We start from the raw sequence: 17,313 nt of genomic DNA on the forward strand, positions 1-17,313 counted from the left end.
CAAAACTTCATCTAAGCATAATGAGGATAAGCAATAAACAATTTGTTATCGATGATAGTTGGATGAAACTTTCCTTTTTATATCTCTTCTGTATGCTTATTAATTTTTATCGCCTTGAAAAGAAGACTGAAATGCGATCATCCTTAATTCATGCTATGCGCTATAAAAAAGATGAGAAAAGAAAATAGTGTTTTTTTATGCATAAGAAAAAAAAAGAACCAGCTTTTTTATACAATAAATTTTATCTCCTTTTATCTCAACACTTTATTATAGCAAAAAACAAGAAAATAATACGGAAAGAAAGTACAGAACAGAAACAAGACGAATAATGAAATTTTCATTCATTTTTTCTTAAATATTTATAATAATAATAATAATTTCATCATTATTTTCTGCACTACATCTTCTTTTAATAATAATACAATACAATATATTTTAGTAGAAAATTTAAATAATAAAAATACATAGAGAATTATCTTTGGACAGACGACGTAAAAGTTGAAAGTGCTATGAAAGCTAATATTAAAAAATATAATCTAATTTCTATCTTGTTTCCACTTTGAATGGCAGCAGGATGTTCACCTAACGGCATCAGTAGCAGCAACAGCATGAATGGCATGACAAAAAAAATATACAAATAAAAGAGCATTAAAATAAGGAAGAGACAGAATAAAAAAAATGTGAATTGAATTAGAAACTTTGTGATGAATTCAAATTTCATTTCAAGTAGAAAAAAAAGAATAAAAGTTGGACATGACTGACTATCGTTGCAGCTTTTTTTATCTTCCTTCATATTGTTGCGCTTCTCTTTCTTCCTATGTACTTGATGAAATTCAATTTTCCTCATCTCTTTCATCTCCTCGAGAGCAATTTGAGAAAACATTATCTGCATTTGCATTGAATTTTAGGGCAAACATGGGCTGGATTATGTTCAAGGATTATCAACTTCCAAGTGACTTTGATCTCTGTGTTTCATGATAATCATCAAGTCATTGTGTTCATTAGTCAGGATGTCAATCCACATGGGATTATTATTGAGTTACATAAAAATAAGGTGATTGATGAGACATTTCTCAATTGAAGCTATATTTATTGGGAATGGAGGCATTACAGCAGTGCTTCTCAATTTTATCAAATCTTCAACTATGTTGTGATAAGCATGACTATATCCCGAATGACACAAATCAGTCAATCCATAAAAATCCGACATAAAGCCAGCATGACCCTGGTTTTGTGTCGGATATGATTAAATCGGATCTAGTCCCGGATTTCGAATAGATTAATCGATTTCTCCTTTTCGAACACACAATATTACCACTAGATACTGTGCCGCAAGCGAAAAAGCTTGAGAAACTCTCCAATAAGCAATCTTGAAGCATCTTCAAAGAGCTCGAGTTCTGCATTCAAGGAATTTTGTCAATGATATTGATAATAATGCATAATTACCATCAAATTGTTTAATCAACTCTCTACATCCTTTGTAAAGCTCCAATTATCTACACGCATCTATTCTCGATTACAACAATTCATGTTCATACTTAAAATAGTCTAACTTATGCTCCAAGTCATAAAACAATTTTGATTGAACAATCTAACATGTGATTACATCCAATATGAAAATTACAAGAAGCTTATGTATTTTTCGTCGAAACTAAACAATGTAACGTTACAGCACGTAGATATATTTAATATAATATATCAGTATGTCAAGAACTTGCTTGCACAAGAGAATAGAAAATTTCAAGTACATCTGCAGTAAATTAAATTTCTTTTATTTTTTTGTGTCTTGTTCATTCAGCTTCCGCCAAGAAGTCAATGAAAAATAAAGGAAAATATTTTATAAAGTGAAAATGATTTGTTGCTAAGTCACAAAGAATAAATTGATGTTCACTTCTTTTATACGAAAGATTGTAGAATGTGATTTGATTTAAAGTTTGCCTTTCATCTACGACAGTGTTGGACAAACTGTGTGAAGCGGCACACAAGTACTTTAATGTGTCGTAGAACTTCCATGAGCAGTTACGGTCTTGCCTTAACAACAAGGTGTATTGTGGCACAAAAACAGTTTAGACAACACTGATCTACGATGAGCTTACCATGAACAAGAAGAAAAGGAGTAAAAATATCCTTTAAATTAAATAAAAAAGAACTCTCCTCCGTGGATTCAGAATGTCGATGTCATAAGGAAGTGAATTGCTTTGAGATAAATAAAAGAGTTTCTCGTTCCTCTTATGTTGCACAGTATAATAGTGACTATGCTTACGTAGTTCAGTCTTTCTTTTCTGCTGAACACGTTAAATTGTAACGAAGCTAATTTTACTTTGAATTCTGTGCTATTTTTGTGAGCCATGAAACGAGGTTGTTTGCAAAAAGGTAAAATTTTCTTCAAAGCCTTTTGGTTTATCATGGTTGTGATTTTATGCTTGGATAAATTTTGAATGCTCTGCAGTTTATTAGCAATATTGAAGGGAGAAAAACATCTCAAAAAGTTTATCTGTAAGGTGATTTACCTTAGAATATTAGATAAAAATTGTTTGGGATTACTAGGGGATGGCCCTTTGGTGAATGTGTTTAGTTATCCTTAAAATCCCTCTTTTGTGATTCTGTACTTCTATTTGAATGGTTGAAAATGGAGATTTTGGAGAATATGCGGAAGTTCTCGTTTGGAAAGCCTTCATAATGAACTGAATTTGTGTAATTTTGTAAGAAATTGTGCGGAACTTTAAAATTACTTCCGGGAATTACTTGAATCAGAAGGAAGACTAGAATGCGGAGGCGACTCCATTAAAGTCCGGAAAAAATGTATTCCTTAAGAATCCAAATTAAGTTCTGCCTCAATTGTCCAAATTGCAGTAAATGTATTTCTTATCAGTCTCAAAACTACCGTAATCTATTTCTATTCCTGCTTGGCATCAAAAATGAAGAATTCTTAAAATATCCCTAAAAATGTCATTAAAGCCTTCAGTAAGAAATCGCCTACATACCGAAATTATTCAATCTAATCCCAAATCCAATTCAATGCCAAATCTCACTTTAATATCCCGCCGAGTTTCTGACATATCTCAATGAGTCTCATTTCAAGGCTAATTTAAGCATTTTTTTCTTTCTTTTGTGTTACGGAAATCAAATTTACCAGAAAAGAAAAATAAGCATCAACATTCCGTCAGAATGAGTTAATGTTCCGTACATTAAGGTATAAAATTTTCACTCGTTTGTCAAAATAAATTTTCTTCGCATTTTCATTTATTTCTTCTCGAGGAGCTTTAAAAACTTTTAAATCAAGAGTGACAAAAAAAAGTTTTTTATTCTAAAACAGCACAAAATTATAATACTCGAAAAATAAATCATCTCTCCTTTCATGTTCATAAGAATTTACGCTGTCACTTTTGTTGTCGTATTCTTTAAATGTCATTAATTTTACCCACACCTGTGATTTACAATCTTTAGTGTCGCACTGAGAGAACAAAATAAAAATTTTTCTTCATAATTTCCATAGTGAAAGCTTTGACATGAATATTATGATGCTAGTAAGGGATAAAGCTCTATGACATATATCAAAATAAAGAGATGAATGCACAGAGTCTTTGTGACTCAGCATAAAGGAAAAATTTTAATTTCAAAATTTCTTTTCTTTGAGACAATATCAGATTATATTAAGAATTTATCCTTTTTGTCAATATCTCTTAAGTATCTTTGATAAGCAAATGATTTGACTTGTGATGAGGAATGATGCTTTGTGACGCATTTCTGGTGGAGAATGCTAGCCTTGTAGATAAAGAGGATGATTTCAAGAGCAGAGTAAGTTAAGAGCAAAAATCATCTAGTATACTTAAGGTGTCTTTGCCTATTAGGCAAGTACATATGAATGACTTAAACTGAATCTGTTCTAAAATTAGAGTTTTATTAAGCTGAACTAGAATTTATTCTAATTTTTAGAAATTAAGATTGACCCATATTCTACCTATTTGCTAAGTCTGAGTTGACAGAACTTTGAGACTCCAAATGTCCAAAAGCTACTACATGGGAGTCAAGATCCCATTGATGCTCAGATACTAGTTTTTTAAAGTCAAGATTCCAATGATAGCAGCTCCACTTCTAGGTATTGCCAATTCTGCTAAGAATCTGTCTAAATATCTCAGAATTCTGTCATAATTCAACAGCAACTCTACCAAAGCCTTCAAAAATGTGCATGATGAATAAAAACCACTATCCAAGTCTAGTTCTATGAATTTTTAGAAGCTTCATACTGCTCCATCCTATTTTGAATCGTAAGCATCATAAATAATTTAAATCGACTCAAAACCGCCATCCATAAGAGCCATAATCAACATTGAACCCAACCCAAAATGCAAAAACTACAAAGCAACCCTCATTCATTGTCAAAAGTGCTATAAACGGCACTAAAAGGAGAAGCAAAAAGTTACAATGTAAAGTTTTTTTTGCTGTTTTTTTTTTCCTTTCGCATGATCAAAGCACAATTCTCTTGATACTCCTCTTTATCCACTCATTCATCCATCATAAACATCATAAAAGCATTTTTATTCATTTCATTTTTTCCAACAACACAAAAAAAAATTATTCTTGTGCTTGAATGTCTGTTTCCTGCTTGTTTGCTCTGTACTGCATTGTTGTCATTTATTTTGTCTTCTTTCCATCTCATCTTTAGCCAGGAAGAAAGAGAAAAAATATAAATGGAACAAAAAGCCCTAAAGTGCACATATAGCACATTTACAAAAGCAACCATCATTCAGTCATACTCGTTTGTTGTTGATGATGATGATGAAAGAAATTAAATTACCATTGAGAATATGAACAGTTATGTTAGCAGGTTTTGCATTTGATGGCAAACACGTATACAATCCACTATCCTTTGATTTCGCGCGTTGAATTAGAAGATATGAAGTTGTTATGTCGCTCTTTTCTGTGATTACGGATATGCCGCCTCGACTACTATCATAATTCACTTCCTATAATGTATTTTATGTATATTATAATGATTATGTTTATTTTATTCAATGTATACACAATATTGGACCTTGTGGTGAATTTTGTCAGATTTTCTTGCTTGTTTTTGTGGATTTTTGTATCGTAACCTGTGCTTAAGCTCCTAATTGGGCATATCAGCACCATAAATCATAGGAAATCTCAAAATTCAGAAGTAAGATTCTCATATTATTCAAGAAAATTCCAAGTACATTCTGACAAAATTCACATCAAGGATCATGACACGTTCTCAGTAAGGAATGTGAAAAATGCATTAATAGAAATGGAAATTATATTGTTCATGATTAAATTTCCACATTGATGAAGGAAAGGTATGCAAAAAATAAAGTGAATTAAAGATAAAAACATAATTTAATGTGTTTGTGAATGCGTGTCATACGACCCAACATTAAAATTCAGAAAATATATCAATTTTACCTCTCCATTATGCGTCCAAACGATGTTTGTGGGTGGATCGGGTGACCTTTTGACGATGCATGTCAAGTTGATTGTTGAACCGTACTCTAAAAACAAGATTTTTCATCATACATAAATGTGAATATGTAAATAATGCATACACAAAAAGCATATTGAAATGCTGATGATGCATCATGAATCAATATTCATATTCCAATGTGTGTTATACGTACCAATAAACATCTCAGGCATTCCCATTATCAATGTTAGCGGTTCTGTTTTGTTGGTGAATAATGGAAAAATTTAAAATAAAATGAATTTCATTATTAGAAAATTGTATTCTGATTTATCAAGCTATTCATGAATTAAATTCTATTGAAAAATAAATTTTATGGCTGATTAATCAAAAATATAATGCATTCATTTTATGTGCAATTTTGGTGGAAGCTTAGAGGTGAATGAAGTATTTTCTAAATAATGATTGATTAACGCATCGTTAGAATATTGCAAAAATATTGCATTAGACATCGTTGATTTATTAGGTTAAGAACAAAGACGAACCCTTCCACACCTCAGAATCAGGTCTCGAAGTCGACTCGAATTTCATATAGAGTCTAGTCGACTTTTCGATACAAAATCCGAGTCGATCTGGTTCAAATTATTACAAAATCAAAGACGTTTCCTATCGCAGACAATCCCTAACGTAAAAAGTCAACGAATCATTACCAAATAAGCATTTTTGGCTTCTCGACATTCCAAATTTGTCAGTCAATTCTATTAAAATAGTTGCTTCTGATAGCAATCGGGAAAATACCTGTATCTACATCATTTGTCATTAAATTAAAATTTCAGCAATTCTATATCGTAGCCTTGGTCTGATAAAACTCATTCCAAATGTAATTGAGATATTTCATGATAGCTAACTAACAATGGAAGTCAATCAAAATCGAAAATATTCAAATCTTCTAGGAGAACTAAATTATGAATAGAAATTTGTTATTGTGACTTTATACGATGTTGTTATTATTACTTCCATCGTTGTTATTCTAAAATTGATCATTTTGATGTAATTTGCAAGATAATTGAAGTAAAATTGCTGGAAATTATTTATGCTAGATTCATTTGGTATGTTGTCTATGTCATAGTCAATATTTTGTTAATTGTAAGGATTCATGTTAGAGTGGAAAGTAATTATGTTTAGGAATCAATATTTCAAGAATTGTCGAAAGCTTTGAGCACCTGATTTTTTGGAATTTAATATCTAATTAAAGTCTCGATGATTCGACCTAAATCCGGCACTATGGCAAAGTAACGACGGCTTTGTGCTGAATTTTGGATCTATTAACCGATTTGAGCTATTCGGGAATGGCGTCTTGTTACATTTGGGTGCGATTAGTCCTTATAACCAGACAAATCATCTAGTTGCCCACTCGAGATAGCTGGACATTACAAAATTATGAATCCTAATTGTGACATCAAGAAGTTGCTAGTTCGTCGGTCTCTAGAACTCCTTTAATACTTATCAACGTTTCCAATTGCCTCGTTAAAGACAATTTGATTAAAAAATTTAATGGAAATATAATGAAAGTGCCTTCTTATTTCCAATAACACTCTATCATTTCTTGTTTTCTTATTCCTATCCATTATTTCATTTACATCGTTCATCAATATTCATTTTAACAATAAGATGAAGCAGGAATTTATGAATGACATTAAGATTTCATCAGTTGAGAAGAAAATGACGTAAAATTGACGATGAAAATTCAATTAGGAGAGTAATGGTCTATTAATCCTTGCGCAATTTATTGAAGGCTGTTATTTTAAGTCATAATGAGTAAGAAGTATGCAATATTTGGGTTTTTGATTAAATTTCATTAAAGCTTTTAATTTGAGTGACTTGAATTGACTTTTAGTTCGGCAACAGCCGCGGACTGCATTTAGATGCAAATAGAGATTTCGACTGTATCTTATACTTCGTCAAGATTGCAGGCCTGCAACTTCGGATCACCCTTCAAATCATCATAATTCAACCAGTTGTCTCCAAAGCTTCCTTTACTAAAAAAATCCTTCAAAAATTAAATCTAGCTCCATAAACCTCTTTTTCATCCCAATTAAAATCCCCATCATAACCATCATCCAACTAACGTTAATCTATCCAGAAGTGGTCATAAATTTGCGGATTATTATAATCTCATAGTTGCTAGTTACAGTCATTAACAAAAAATCCCTCTTTTTTGCGCTATAAAGCAATTACGTGGTTCACACAAAAGAAAAAAAATCCTGCAATCTCTCAAAAAACATGATTAAAAAAAAATTCCTCCACCTTTCGAAAAAAGGAACAGCTTCAACCTGCCGCATGAAAGCATTATAATATGGCAAAAACAGAAAAAGTAATTTTAACACACAAAAAAAATCCTCATTAAGCTCATCATGGCTTGAACATTTTTTTTTTATTCCTACTCGTTCGTCCCTCCATCCTTTGTCTTAAATAAAATAACATTAATATTTACCTACAACGAAGAGCGACATTGTTATGCTAACGGGTGGGGCACTACCAACTTGACATTCATACACTCCGGTGTCGTTGAATTTTGTGTAAAGTACCTAAAGGATTCATGCAGAAAATGAAAGAAGAAGAAAACGTGAAACGTGTGGAAGAGAAATGGTTAAGGCATGGAAAAAATATGGAATAATTATGAAAAATTTTTGTTTGAGTTTAATTACATGAGTGTAAATGAGCGAAATGGTAAAACAAACTTAAATTGAGTGTCGAAATAAAAAAGAGAATTTTTGTATTTTTATTTTCTTATTTCCAACATTTAAACTGATAACTTTTGCATAAATTTTTTACATGGTAGCTTTGTACGGGATTAAAAGGATCTAAAAAGTTGCTGAAAACTTTTCAAGGAACGTTTTTAGTGAATTTATGGAGTGGCTTATAAAATCATATATCATGGGGAATTTTAAGCAATTTTTTTAATGCTTTTTTCTATAGATTGATGATTAATTAAGGTTCATATGATTTAGTAATTTTAAAAAATATATTATAAAAATCTAATGGATTAGCCTACACTTTCCCATGGACTTCCCACTTCGCATTTTCAATTCATCAAAACTTTAACAATTCACATTCAAATCCGATTTTAATTCCATAAAACAACCCTATAAACTGGAGCAAAAACATACCATATTCTCCGCTCCAGTAAAACAATTGTGACTAATCAAAAAATTGATTAAAACTTTCAGCTATAATCTTTTTATGAAAAAAACTATTTAACCTAGTTAAATAAAAGCGTATTTAAATCTAATTTAAATACACTTTTATGTTAAAAGCATTTTCATTTTGTAAGGCATTTTCATTTTCTATGCTCATTTGAATTTTTGTTATTGAAAAACTAACTTTTTTTACCATTTAATCCTTTCTCTCATCTACGTCTATTCCATTAAATAGTTCATGTTTGTATAAAATTAAATTCAATTATTCTTAATGGTCATTATGAAGTATATAAAGATAAACTTTTGAGAATATTCAGATTCAAGTTTTGAATTAGATATTTACATTAATGCTATATGATAGCCCAATAACATCCGACATATAAAAATTGAGAGCACTGACCTATTGACGCAAACAAACTATCACGTTTAGAACATTAATTAAGTGGACTGGTTTCAATTTCAGCATCCTGGTATAGAAAGCTTCTAAGAGATTGTTTGCAATCTCTGGTATTATAATACAAGCTATGATGCTGAATAATCACAATGCGTTGCTCCAACCACTTCCTTTTATCCATCGTGAACCATTTCAACTATTTTTATTTGAATTTTTCCTCATTAGGGGCCATTTGCATATTATGTCATGCGAAAATTCGATACCTGCCTCTATAAACCCTCTCTTAGAGAAGAGAACACTTATATTAGGGGTTGGGTCGAATTTTCGCGTTACATAATAGATCTATGATTTTATAAAGGTCGTTTAAGCATTTTGCAGCATTAAATATCGAGTTCTAGACCTTTCCTAGTGGCATAGTATAGTGACCACCAATTAATGAGTTGGTTTTGTTAACCAGAAGCACTAACTAAGCCACTAACTGATCTCTTTAACATCATTTACATGGGATATCCTAGAATATTCCATAAAACCCAACATGAGCCTCAATCTCTCCTCAAAATGTTACCTAACATCCAATCAACCCCTTAATGCATGGTTAATTTATGCAAATGCATGAATTCTTTGCTTTTCCACTCATTATACATGCACTGACCTATCCATTTAAGTCCTATTGTTAGTGCAACTTCAACCTTTAGAAAAAAGCATTTTTCTCGACATCAGCAAATATTATTTTTCTTGTAATTATAATGCCTCGGACAAAACTCAATTAAAATTTAATTACAAGCTTTCGTCGGTATAAAGTTTAATCAGTGCTTGTCATAGAATAAAAAAAGAAGACACAAAAGGACTGGAGGAAAGATAAGAAAAGAGAGGTCGACATCAGAAAGGGCCACAAAATAAAAAATAATTTCAATTTTTACTTCATTGAATCGAGTTTCGTTGTTATAGTGAGAAACATGAAAATTAAATTCGAGGGGTTGTTGTCTATTTTTTTGTTACAATTTGATGTCACTTGATTGAGATGATTCTGTTGTCGAGTGTCCCCAATTTTTAATATCTGGTTTTAATTTATATCTTGTAAATATTTTTAATTAATTGAAGAAAATGAGCTAAAAAGGTTTTTTTGATTGCCACTTTTTAAAATTCTATAAATTGGGGTCCCCTTTTTGGGTTTAATTAAATCATATCACATAAAAGTGAATCCTTTCAATCATAAAATTTTGTGACAGAAGAGCAAGTAAAATTAAAATATTCCAGAATTTAAAGCATCAATTTTGAGATTTAATTAAAGAATGAATATTTTTACATGATTAGCACTCAATTATTCATCATGATGTCAAAATATATAGCATGTAGATTGGATATTTTTATCGCTATCGACAGCATCAACATGACCAGTTGGTAGATTAAAAAGCCACTAAAATTTCTATTAAATATTCATAATAGTCAGCTATCAGTAAATGTTCATATCAGATATTTATGTCAGATATGAAAGGGTTGAATGACTTTAGGGAATTGTTCATCCAAAATGATTAAATTTCATGTCGGCAACTGCTATAAGCATTTTTCAATATATACTTAAATTAAATTAAAATCTGGTAAATTGTATCAATTTACTTAAACAATAGACTCGCTTTATATCCAGTGCTGAAACCAATAATTGAATATTTTCCATTTGAAGGTTCAACCCTTGACCAAAAACCACCGTTGATCGAAAAACTATCAGATAGTCTATCTTCATTAATATTTATACAAAATCATTTTATTATTCATTAATGCCGAAAAATATTTATCAATTTTCTAAAAAGCATCTGCTTTGAATTTCATATGTATTTGTTTATAGATATAATATTTGCGCAATCTTGTAGGTTTATGCATATTCATATCAAAAATTGTATGCTTGATGTGTTAATTTAGTTATATTGTTGGCTTCAAAACATTAAAGCTAAATTGTTTTAATTTTAACCGATTGGTACAAATTGGACATGGGAGCATGTGGCGTTCAAGTGGCTCATATATGCCGTCCAATTGGTTGGCAAATGCTGTTCAAGTGGCTGTTATGTGGAGTCCAAATGACAATTCTCAAGTCAATTGTCATAAGAATTCCCATTTGAGCATCATTTGTCCGCAACTTGGCTGCCATTAAGAGCTTGTGTCAATCAAGTTAAGACTACACTGTATTAATTAGAAAACATGCATGTAAATTGTCATTTTCTTATTTAATTATACTAATACATCTGATGCTTATTGTTTCAAGTGTCACAACAAGTCTGCAATCCAATTCTACTTCTTAATCAAAATGTGTCAACCTTGAACCTTCCCAATGCGCTTATCTCATTAAAATATTTCATAAAAATGACAAAAGAGCTCATAACCATCCGCCTACACAAAGTAAATCCCTTCAAGCATACCAAGAAACAAAAAAAAAAGCATTTTTTCAGCATAATTTTTCCATTTTTTTCTTGCCATCCACAAAGTAAATGAAAAGCTCTTAAAATCTAATTACCTTCAACGACCATTCATCTGTGTGAGAATTGTGTACACTTTGAAAGCGATTATCAGGTGTGTAAGTGGTCTTACCGACCGTCAGAAGATGTAAATCTCGATGTCGAATGAATGACACCTAGCGGGAAGGAAAAAAGGACGACAAAAAAAGAAAGCAAATTTAAATAAAAAATGGCGATGAAAATGCTCCTTCATTGTCATCACTTACTGTCTTATTGCCTAGATTATGTACACGACATTTAAGATATGCCGTTGTTCCAATGAGTGCTGTTACATTTTTCGACACAGAATCCTCAAAATATGGTCGTCTATCTAATGAATTTTGCATGTACTCGTCTTTACCAATCTCATAGTTCCCTTTCTCCTCCTCGCTATGATGATATCGAGCATCATTGGACGATGATGAGGTGCGTGTGACAGAATTAAATTGATTCACTCCGACATTCGATGAGGATGTGGTTTCTAGTTTGTGTTATACAGGAAATGAAGAAAAAGAGAGAAAATTTTACGTGTAGTGATATTTATTTTGTGTGCTTTTTTTGTGGGGGCTTGAGGAAAATTTTCCGATACACACGATTTGTGGGTGAGTATTTTTGGGAGTGTTTTGTCTGACTGGTTATTACACTTGTATTGTCTGAATAGATTTGAAGCTGAAGTTTTAAGGCAAATGTATGGGAATTTATCAGTGACAGAGTAAGGCAGTTGTTAGCAGCTAAGCAACAAATCGATGATACCCAGTGTTCAATTCCTATTAGAGGCTGATCCCTCAATAAATAGCATTAGTAATGCAGTCAACATTAATCCATATTTGATGAGTTTTTGAACATTTAATCAAATTTCAATCAAACGCTTACTTCGATTTTTAACTTAAAATTAAGTCGCATAAATCTAATGAAAATTGCATTTTAAATTTGCGGTTCAGACATAACCACATAAGTATAACTTTATTGAAAATACCTAAAATTGAGAATTACAATAAATTCCTATCGGAGAGAATGCGCTGATAAATTTCCAATCTCAAACTTTCTCTCGAATCTAGTTCATCACTTCCTTTCCCTCATTCACGTGTGGAAAGATAAAAGGAATGTCTCTTGGAGAAATGAATATAGCAATGTGTATATGCTTATAACATGGAATACATGAAATGAATATCTGAAGAGGAAATTTTGAGATAGATTTTGTGGTATAAAGAACGAAATTTTGATGGAGTTCCTCACATAGAGATACATACACATACAGCATGTAGAAATAAAGTCAATAAACTATGTTGATACGAGAAAATTTTATTAATTTTACAGGTCTTTTCATAGCATCGAATAAAATTTCTGTCTTTTTGTTCAAGGGGTTGAAATTTTTAGGGGAGATTAATTCCAGAGTTAATTAATATTTTCACGAATAAGTGGAAAGGTTAAAGAACTTTTGTCATTAAAAATTTTCTTCAGATGCGGTAGAGTGACTTGAAATTCTGTGTGACAAAAAGAAAGAAAAAAATAATTACAGCTTCAACGGCAGATAATTTATAAAATTAGAGCGTATTTTTGTATTGCATGCACGTAAAGCTTCTTTAGCAGTTCAATCTAGAAGAAAATCAATTAATAACAGACTCTACCCTGTTATTAATACTCATGAGACATAACTGACGATGAAAAATGTTTGAGATGGAATCTTCGACTATTATACACGAAATAAATTATGGAGCATTGTGCTATGTATAGCAAAAATCCTTCACATCTCTAATTGAAGCCCATTCAGATGAAAAAGAGTAGTCAAAATTGAATGATATATCAGAATTGAAAAATCCTGAAGCTTTTTGCTACACAAAAAAAATCCCAATCAAACTTTCAAAAGCTATTTATCTTATCTCGTTCCTCCATTTACTCAAAATAACATGTTTTTTCAAGTACAAAATTGTTCATTCCATTCAAAACTTCAATTATAGTAATTGAAATGGAAGTGATAATGACTTGTCAATCAAGGAAATTTTACGTTCTAAAATTACTACGTAATAAAATGATTTTTCTTTTTGCTATAAATGTAAATTTAGAAAGATAAAACAGATGTGGTGAAGTGTGTAACCGAGATAGGCAGAACTTTTGAGGAATTTTTAAGATTTTTTGAACTTTTTGATTGGGTTCTCTAATAGATAATGAACATACTCATCAAAATGAGCGTGCTCATGAGTGTACTCTATCAATATAGCTGAGGATGTTCCTTGTATTTTGATATATAAGCGATTCACAGCAATTATCACTTAAAATTGAGAGTTCATAACTATTTTAAAGTATATTATTTGAATAGAGTTGATCCATGGGTATCAAGCCATGTGTAATCAATTTTGTCAATACGAGATTAAGGCAATTGCCTTATCAATTGTGAGGACGCAAGTTTGACTCGACTTGAATCACTAGAAACCTTACAAACACTTTCAATCATTACATTGTTTAAGATATTACATATAATGTTATCGAATTTAAAAAATAATCGTCAAAATAATTCAAATATTTCAATAAGCTTATTGACTTGCGAGTGATGGGTATATTTCTGTTAAATGTTCTATAGTTAAATTTTTTTTAATGAAACAGTCTGTCTCTAATTAGTAACAAAGCAGAAAAGTTAGGATATTCATTCGAATTTAAAAAGTTCACAAATGATTAAAATTTAACAATTTTTTATAAATCCTTTATTAACATTTAACATGAACATTAAATTTTATGAAGATTTCCGAGTTTTAATTTATGTTCAAAGCCTTTAAACATTCAAAGAGGAGATATTTGGAACTCTTTTAATTTAAATTATCTTGAATAATAATAAAAATCAAATTAAATGTTACAAATTCTGAGTAAACCTTGAACAATACAATCTCAAACATTCTTTCATAAAATTCCAATCCATTCTGCATGACTCGGGAAGACTCAAAAAAGCTTCGTAATCAAAACAGCTTTTTTCCCATTTCATTTCCGACAAAAATCATTTCTTTTCATAAATTAAATATTTACTTTTGAGTTTTTTTTTATTTCAAGCCATAACGACATGATTTATTAAACTTAATTCCTTCCATTTTCATGATGAAATGTTTAATTAAAATATTCTGAATATTCAAATCTATTGCAAATATTTGTAAATCCTTAAAGCGATTCCTTTTTTTTCAAATGCTTATTTCTCGTGTCGTTTTAAACTCTTTGAAGCTTTCGATGGCAAAGTTTTCGATTAAATTTCTCGGTCATTGATGATTTGGATTTTTTCTTTTCGAGCACTTCCTTCCTTGTTTTGCTATCTGCGAGATGTTGTTATAAAAACGATACAAACATAAATTTCAATAAATAAATATTTGATAAATTGAAATTCCGCGACTAGAAAGCGATATGTGTATGGGAATGATATGTGCTTTATTTTTTGTGTGGCGAATTTGCTATTTTTCTCATAAATCGAACATCTTGAGCCATAAACAGATATCATCTTCGTTCCAAATACGTGTGTATATATTACATACACTTACTGTCATATCACAAACAGAAACAAGACGATATCATATGAAGCAAAATCAAATAAATTCGTATGTGATTTGTAGGATGTCGATAGATTGTATAAAGTAATAGTACTGTATCTTTAATATATAAAGTCAGTTTCTTTTACATCAACACGCACACAATATACCACACAAAAACGATTGAGTATAATGAAAGAGCATTCTGAAACAAGACGTGATTATCATTTTCAAGAGGCTGGAAATTTTTTTTTTCTTTCTTTTGTGTGAATATATTTTTTGATAAAAGAAATGGAGGATGTGTATCACTTTGGGCAGTTTGAGATGATATTAATCATTTTTTGGGAAGAATTTGAAAGAATTTTGAGGACAGAAGGTTCTGAAATGGTATGTGTGTGAAAAGCTTTTGTGGCTCAAAATTAAGGAGTATAAGCTAGAGGCTTTTGGAACAGTTATTTAATATAAGAAGCAACGTAGAGACTAGTTTTGAATGTTTTAGACAGAAATCTTAAAAATTACTTGAAAATTCACTATAAATTGTCCCTAGTGATTCAAATGAAAAAGCTCCACCAAGGAGCTTTAAAAGTTGCACTTAATTGATGCACATCCTCCTTTTATTAGCAAAAAATTAAAGCCACCTCCAAATGGAATTCTTGTGGTTGTCATTGAACCTTCCTCTTTAGGTGTTAACACAAGAGTTATAGCGAAGCCATCAAAGCTCCATTGCGAAACCTTCCACATTCATTTCGCTCGTGATAAGAATTTGTCACGTTTTGTTCGTGGTGCCCCAAGCTATTGACCAATGACAATCATTTTTCCAATCAAAGTAATCAATTTGTATTAAATTTTCTAAATAAAATCACAATTTTCCTCAAATGCGCTTCAATAAATCTACAAAAAAAAATCTCAAACTTGAGACAATTCTTGCTAAATTTACTGTTATGTAATTTCAAGCGCACTTTTGACATGATTGAAAGGGGTGGATTGAGGATTTTTGTTGTGTTAATTTGATTGTATTCATTTATATAATCAAATTGAGTGAATAAATAAAGAAGATTGTATAAACCAAAAGAAGATAAATGATTGGACATGGGATGAAATTGACAGATATTTTGAGTTCCAAAACGGACACAAGTAAATGACACAAGTCCTTGATTCAGCAATATAAAAAGAAAAAAAGTCCTTAAAAAGTTTATCCAAGCTTTATCCTTATCCTTAAGTAAAAACAAAATTACTTCTGTAATTACATTTAACAGTAAGGAAAATTGGAAAATTTTGAAAACTGCGACGAAAACTCACAAAAAATTAGATTATTTACACCTCGGCAACAGATACCTTTCCCATCCAATAACAACAAAAAAAAGAAACTCCTTTACACTTTCCTTATTAAATTATTCAATTATTTCATTCTCGGGTCTCGTACGAGACAAATAAGGTTATTACAAAAATCTCATTTTGTTCATTCCGAATTGTAAAAAAAGGATCGTAAAGTTTGAAGCAATAAACTACTTTAATAACTGTTGTTTAAATTAAATTTTGGGTATCTCATTTCAAAAAAAGTTGTTTACGCACTCATCGTTGACATTCAACCTTGTCGTTTGGATGTAATGAAATGTTTTTATCTTTTGTGTGTTTTTCCAAGGAGTAAAAAAATATGACAGTTGAGAGTAATTTTTGAAAATTTGACAGCAATAAAATTATGCAGAAATACGAAGACTGAATTTTCAATGATGAATGAATAGAAATATGCATGGAATAGTCAATTTGTCCAACATCAATTCAAGATGTGCTTATAAAAATGTATTTTGTTATTGGATCAATCGTAAATTGTGTCAAATTCATCACAGCAAGTGTAATATCAAATCAGGGGTCAGTCAAATTGATGGTATCAGCTATCAACAGAGGAGGTCGATGGGTGCTGATTAAAGATTGATTTTGTGAATCAAAGGGCGCTAATAAAGCGATTGAACAGTTTTCTAGCTAAAACGGATATTTTTACAACAACACAAAAATACTCTGACTTCTTCTCTAAGGTTGTACCACAAGTGATTATCCTTCTGTCAACTCAGCTGCCGACTGCGTCAACCTCAACGAATTGTCAAGCTTTAAAAATTAGAGCCCTCTCCTTCCAACAATCTCAGACATCACTCATAAATAACCCCTTTATCTCAATCCATATTCCTTCTCAATGATAATTGGATTCTTGTGGATTATTAAGCACCACAAAATAAGAAAAATTCTTCAAGACATCTCTATCTTAAGCAACCAAAGGCTAAAAGTGATGAAATATTTGTTGCATAAGTCATAAAGGTGA

The 17,313-nt window shown here is 30.9% G+C and overlaps 1 protein-coding gene across 1 annotated transcript in view; it reads right to left on the reverse strand.

Moving 5' to 3' along the window:
* Positions 1–256: 256 nt before the first annotated feature.
* Positions 257–17,313, reverse strand: part of LOC139098210 (cell adhesion molecule DSCAML1-like) — a 51,334-nt gene continuing 34,277 nt past the window's right edge. The window contains exons 3-9 of the mRNA XM_070650340.1: positions 11,724–11,977; positions 11,517–11,633; positions 7,911–8,004; positions 5,634–5,675; positions 5,422–5,507; positions 4,799–4,967; positions 257–582 (exon numbers count right to left, since the gene is read on the reverse strand). Of these exons, the coding sequence (XP_070506441.1) occupies positions 473–582; positions 4,799–4,967; positions 5,422–5,507; positions 5,634–5,675; positions 7,911–8,004; positions 11,517–11,633; positions 11,724–11,977 (872 nt within the window). The 3' untranslated portion in view covers positions 257–472. The remainder of the gene's footprint in view (positions 583–4,798; positions 4,968–5,421; positions 5,508–5,633; positions 5,676–7,910; positions 8,005–11,516; positions 11,634–11,723; positions 11,978–17,313) is intronic.

Source organism: Chironomus tepperi, unplaced genomic scaffold (assembly GCF_022539635.2).
Source record: "Chironomus tepperi strain 1889 unplaced genomic scaffold, CSIRO-AGI_Ctep_v1 contig_445, whole genome shotgun sequence".
In the NCBI taxonomy this organism is placed as follows: domain Eukaryota; kingdom Metazoa; phylum Arthropoda; class Insecta; order Diptera; family Chironomidae; genus Chironomus; species Chironomus tepperi.